The sequence below is a fragment of the Callorhinus ursinus genome, unplaced genomic scaffold (genome assembly GCF_003265705.2).
Source record: "Callorhinus ursinus isolate GAN/ISIS: 27379988/994484 unplaced genomic scaffold, GSC_fseal_2.0 scaffold23, whole genome shotgun sequence".
NCBI lineage: Eukaryota > Metazoa > Chordata > Mammalia > Carnivora > Otariidae > Callorhinus > Callorhinus ursinus.
In genome coordinates, this window is record NW_027397085.1 from 18,656,007 (window position 1) to 18,662,006 (window position 6,000).

General features: G+C 43.0%; 2 protein-coding genes across 5 annotated transcripts in view; one reads left to right on the forward strand and one right to left on the reverse strand.

The window, feature by feature from the left end:
• Positions 1-3,787, reverse strand: part of GPBP1 (GC-rich promoter binding protein 1) — a 69,236-nt gene extending 65,449 nt beyond the window's left edge. The window contains exons 1-2 of one of the 4 annotated variants that reach the window (XM_025892318.2): positions 3,768-3,787; positions 1,256-2,218 (exon numbers count right to left, since the gene is read on the reverse strand). The gene's annotated coding sequence lies outside the window, so the exon portion shown is untranslated. Of the gene's footprint in view, positions 1-1,255; positions 2,219-3,470; positions 3,651-3,767 lie in introns of those variants that run through there. The other 3 variants (XM_025892319.2, XM_025892317.2, XM_025892320.2) reach the window with 3 other exon arrangements.
• Positions 3,601-5,311, forward strand: LOC141374856 (uncharacterized). The gene is made up of 3 exons (XM_073905271.1): positions 3,601-3,934; positions 4,108-4,487; positions 4,946-5,311. The coding sequence occupies exons 1-3, from the start codon at positions 3,601-3,603 to the stop codon at positions 5,120-5,122; spliced, it is 891 nt and encodes a 296-aa protein (XP_073761372.1). The 3' UTR covers positions 5,123-5,311.
• Positions 5,312-6,000: the final 689 nt, after the last annotated feature.

Genomic DNA, 6,000 nt, shown 5'->3' on the forward strand with positions numbered 1-6,000 from the left:
TTAGAAGTACTACACAGCTCTGACAGACAAAACAAAAATAACTCAGTCTATTTTAACAGAGGGAATTACCTAATTCTAATCTCAATTTTAGATCAGAAAATAAATGCTTTATTTGGATACCTATGTTGTTCTGGACTCTACCACCTCTTCTGCTCTAAGTGAGATAAAAGGATTCAAACAAGAGCATAGGAAAAAAAAAGTTCTGTTTTGGAATAAAGGGAGCAACTGGCAAGTTATAAAGCCAACTTGGCAAAATGTTCAAAATTACATTCTTTTATCTAAGAAAGGTATTTAAACGAAATAAACTCTCATTTTAGCTACACTAATATATTCACTAAGTGTCTAAAAAATAAATTTTAGTAGGTTTTTTAATAACATTCCTTCGCCTAGGAATCACTGAAAAAGCCTAATAACTAAGGGTAACTAAAAACAGTACTATTCAATACTGAAAAACTGAAGTATTATTAAAACATAATTCTCCTTTGTCAAAGGATCTATTACAGCAATACTTCCAACTTTTATTTTTTTTTTTTAAAGATTTTATTTATTTATTTGAGAGAGAGAGAGAGAATGAGAGATAGAGAGCACAAGAGGGAAGAGGGTCAGAGGGAGAAGCAGACTCCCCGCTGAGCAGGGAGCCCGATGCGGGACTCGATCCCGGGACTCCAGGATCATGACCTGAGCCGAAGGCAGTCGCCTAACCAACTGAGCCACCCAGGCGCCCCTACTTCCAACTTTTAAAAAAAGCTTTGTTTATAAACTTAAGTCAGCATAACCTTCCAAAAAGAAAATATATCAAGCTATTTAAAAGAATTATGAATTATGATGAAAATCAGGTTTAAAAACCAAGTCACATGTTATAATTTAAACTACCTAAATTACAACACTGAAATCCCTTTAGAAAACAGCCTAAAGAAAGTAATTGGCTAGCAAGACACATGAAATATTTGTTTTTTCCTACCTTTTTACCAATCTATGAATCCATAAAAATTAGGGTGAATACTCACCAAAGGGATTTTCTTTACTTCATAAACACAAAAATGTAAAAATATGGATTGTGTGTTCTGAAATATTCTTAAATGTTAACTCTTTCTGCATTCATTTTACTTAATGGTAGGTAATCTTCAGACTGTCCAGGAACTTGAAGCCAAGCAGTATTATTCCAAGAAACTGAAAAGCTTCCAACATAGAATAAACTTGACTCTTACTACAGTTTACAAACGAACATATGATTTGCTCACCATACAATACTTACAAATTCCAACAGGACTGCACAGGAAGGTGTTGGGTTTTTCTCTGTAATCTTTATGTTTTCCAGTTTGTTTTTTTATTTTGTATCCTCTGAAATAATATCCAAGTTCTTTGAAGATACTTAACCTATGACTATTTGACATAGAGTTACTTCAAGTCAGCTACCCATACTTCTGTTTTAAAGTTTTCATATGGCTATCTCCAGAATTAGCCAAGTTCCTTGGATTTAAGATTTTAAAGTCTTCTTTATTATTCCATGTACTTGTTACTGTTGTACTTATCCACTCCAGATGAAATATCCAATTTATGAGCCAAAGAGCAAAAACAAAAAGAAAATTTCACATCTGAAGAGCATTCCTAAACATCAGCATACAGAGAGACACATAGCTATCTCAATACTACCATGCTGCTGGAAAACTGCAACATCTTAAATTTCCACGTAAATAAAAGATAAAAGGGAAAAAACTCTGTATTCTTTCAATGTCTTCATTTAGAAAAGCTGTCCCATTGTGACATGAAAAGGGCTGAGGTCAAAAATTCCTAAAACTTTTAATAAAGGTAAAAATAAACTGCCAAGAAACTTCAGCAATATTTAAACAGTAATTTGAAACTGCCGAAACTACTCAGTACACAAATCAACACATATCTTACAGTTTTGGCTTAAGAACAACTACAGGGGAGGGGTGGGGGGGGGAGAGGCAAAAAAAATACCACCAGCTGAAATAATTTAACCAGTTATATAATCCGTTTGAACCAAAATACTGAAGAAATGCCTGGGTCCTTTTAGTAGCTTGTAGAATTGTTCACTACTATAAATTCACTTCAGAGATGATTCTTGCCACTTCTAATAAACTTCTGGGGCAAAATTATCCAAAAACATTGTAATCCCAAAATGGCCACTTCAAATATCCGGGGCCTTTTACACAAAACCTAGAAGATGATCTTCATATATGAGTAATTCAATCACCTGTAAAAGTCATAAAAAAAACAACTTAAATTACACACTGAATTTTAATTTTGAGCTAAAAATTAACCCCAATCTTGAAGAGTCAACTTCTGGAGAGAAATTCACTTCTACGTAATTCTACTGGGGTCTGAAAAAAGGCTCAGCCCAAGCAAGCGCCCCAAAACAGTCTACTGGATGAAAAAGACTTTAGAATAAAAGAGGGAAAGGTGGGAGATGATGTTACGGAGGACAAGGAATGATTTCAACTGGGAAGGGGGTGCGGATATAATACGGGGGAATTATATAAAACTCCTATACTTTTCGAGTAAAAATTAAAACTATGAAACTGGCCCACAGCCTTATAAAAGATTTTCTATTTTCAATTCACTGGGCCCAAAGAAAAGGAACAGGCAGGTGTGGTGCCATGGAGCATTAGTAAATACAACTCACCAAAAAAAAAAAAGGATATAAAGAGAAAAACGCTCTCTCCAAATTAGAATGTCTAAAAGAGACATTTTCCCCACTAAGGGTAGAAAGTAGGGAGGTGAGAAATGGGGCAAGAACGTTCCTTAAATTCGCCTGAGGGTGAGACTTCCCCGGCTACTGAGAGCAGCTGTGGGATAAAGGTGTCGGTCCCCATTTCCTTGAATTAAGAAAACAGGTTTCTCCCAACACTGAGGGGGTGGAAGGTACCAAACCGTTCTCGTAAATCCCATTAAGAGTGGTTCTCTCCAAAACCAAAATAGGTTCCCTTCAAGCCCCACAGGACTCCGAGGGACATGGTAGCATTCCACTCAATACACAGCTACGACCACGGACCCGGGAGAGGAGGAAAAGAGCGGGCGCGCTACTAAAGAAACAACCGAAGGCCACAACTCGGCCTCGACTCCGTCAGCCCTCTGAGAGGAGCAGTAGTGCCAAAGGAGGCGGGCATGTGTGAGAGGCCGGAGGAAGGAAGACCCAGCACGGAGGGCGTCGGATCCGTTCTCAGCCTCCGCCAAACATCCCCCAGCCACCAAGCCTAAGCCATCCACCCCCTCCCCACAACCGCCACCCCCACTCCACCCGGGCCGAGTAAATATCTGAAGGGGCCTCTCGCCGCCTTCCTTCCGTCTCTCTCCTTGCTCTCCGCCACCCCCCCCCCACCGCGTCCGAGGGCAGCCTCACACCTCGCGCCGCCAACGCCGCTCCCGACCCCTCAAACCCCAACGCCGACAGGGGCACCCTCCTTCCTCCCCCAGACTCCAGCTCGGAGCACAGAGGACGGTGTTACCTTCTGCTACACCAGAGGTGCCCCTGGCCTGGGGGTGCCGCTGCGCTCGATCCCGGGAGGAGGTTTTCGGTACTTTGAATAATCCCCTTTTGCCGCTTTTCCCTCCCCCACAACCAGTCTCGGTCCCAAAATGGCGCCGACCCGATCCGCAATGTTCTGGGTCAAGTCTCGCGAGATCGTGGAAGGTGGCGAGGCGGGGAAGGAACTAGAGGGGTTGAGGAGAAGGGAGGGGAAAGGCGGGGCGAGGAGAAGGAGGAGGGATAAAGGGTGTGGAAGAAGCGGTGCGAACGAACTTACTGGGCGGGGCAGCAGGAGGAGCGCCTCCACCAGAGAACCTTCTGGCCCAAGCAACCGCTCACGCCCTGGCCGAAAAAGCTCCGCCCCCTACGTCGGGCGGCTGGGGCGGGGGAGAGGAAATGGGGCGTGGCTACGTCTGGGGGCGGAGCGTCGAGGAAGCCCCGGAGGTAAAGGCGCGTGGGGGGCGGTGGCTCCGCGCAGTGACGTCAGGAGCAGCTGGAGTCGGGGATTACCCCCTGCTGCTGACGTGAGGACGGTGAACAATCGGGAACGTTCGGTGGAAGGGGGAATTCCCCGCCGCTCCCTGAGGAGCCCCTCCCCCCGCCCCTCCCCCGCCCAGGGCCGCCCGGGAGCCTGGGACGGTGGGGCCTCAGGAAGCGTGCGAGGGGAAGGCTGAGCCGGGAGGCAGCCGCGCGAGTTAGAGTGGCGCGCGCCGCGGCGTCTTCCCTGGCTGGACGCTCGGAGCGGCCGCTGCGCGCTTTACTTGCCGGGTACCGCGCTCGGGCCTGGGCGAAAGGGAGATCACATGCTCGCCAGTACATGGCCCTGCGCGGGCGGAGCGCTGGCCGTGCAGGCGCAGGGCTAATTGGGCGCCCAGCAGCAGTGGATCCACCATCGTATGCAAATACGAGTGTGTCGGCCGTAAATAATTCGTATGGGAGGCGGGTCGCTGAAGAGAGGAGACTAACTCGGTGGCAACTAAACTCAGATTCTCAAAGGGTAAAAATGGCTACTAGATGTAATCGGGCCAATCATTTTTCTTTCTGCTAAGTCTACGGGAGGTGAGAATTATTATTATGGCCCACACACCCCACAGTTTTGTGTGTTTTTTTTTTAATGAATTTCATGATATTCACAGTTTTCTATTTGAGATACTTTCTCGCTTTGTAACTGAAAGCTCACTTTGAAACCTGTGAAGTTAGCTTTCTAAGAGGAAGAAAAGTAACTACATGTGCTTAGGGAAAAATGGGGGAGGTGTCTCAACGAGAGAAAATCCAGTAAATAAAAAGCCCGTGGCTCTCCGCACTCCCCCAAGCCACAAAGCTTCATACACAGAAACTTTATGGTCATTTAATATGCATTATGGGGTTTGTAGTTTAATGGACTGTTTTTAAAAGCTCCCTGATAGAATGTTTGAACGTAAACTCAACAAAAATTACACCTCCCAACCTTTTCAGTTTGCATCGAGGAGAGAGACACTTCTGGCAATTAATACCTCGCCGAGAGCAAAGAAAAGAGCATTAACACAAGCTGGATGCGTTGTCTGTGCTAGGCATGTTGTCTTTATACCAACTTACGAAGTGGGTGTTATTTGTCGCGTTTTGCAGATGAGGAAACTGGTTCAGGTTAAGTAATGTACTTAAGGTGGCAGGACATGGAAGCTGAGCGCCACCAACTTGGCTGTCCATCTTCAACGTGCTAGGGTCTTAATCCACGTTCTTTCCACCACACCACAGTGCTTTAGTATAAATAATTTATGTATTGGGACAGGACCTGCTTCTCCTCTATTTCTAAGTATGATGTGCATTCAAGAAACAAACCAGAAATAGGTAATTTGAGCACAGACACAAATTGCCTTTCCAATGGCACAAGACATAAAGTTAAAAAAATAAAGTGGAAAAACAATTTAACATTCACACAAACTGCTTAATATTTAATTATACATACTCAGTTACTGCTCTTAATATCTAAAAATGTTCGATTTACATAATAAATATATCAAGAGCTCTTACAAATCATGAAGGAAAAGATAACCATACTATCTCTTAGAAAGTCAAAGGACAAAAACAAGCTAGTCATGTGTATGTCAGAAATTATATGAAAAGATGTTATACCTCAATAGAAATTTTTTAAAAAATGAAAATAAAACTAACGATGAGCTACTACTTTACACGTATTAGACTGGCAAAGATGTTAAAAGAACCTAGATGAGGGTAGAAGGAATGGTATTTGCATAACCATATCAAGAATCAAAATCTGTGCAGCGTTTCTGGAAGATAGTTTGGCTTTCATAAAAAAAAAAAGTTCTTTAAGATAACCTTTGCGCAGCTATTCTACATCTTAGAATTAATTTTAATAAAATAGTGGAAAATGTGTCCAACAATTTTAAAGACATTCATTAATACATTGCTTATAACTACAAAAAAAATGGCAACAACCTAAATTCCTATAAATGAAGAGACTGAGTAAATAAATTATGGTACAGCACATCCATGTATAAAATACAAAGCCG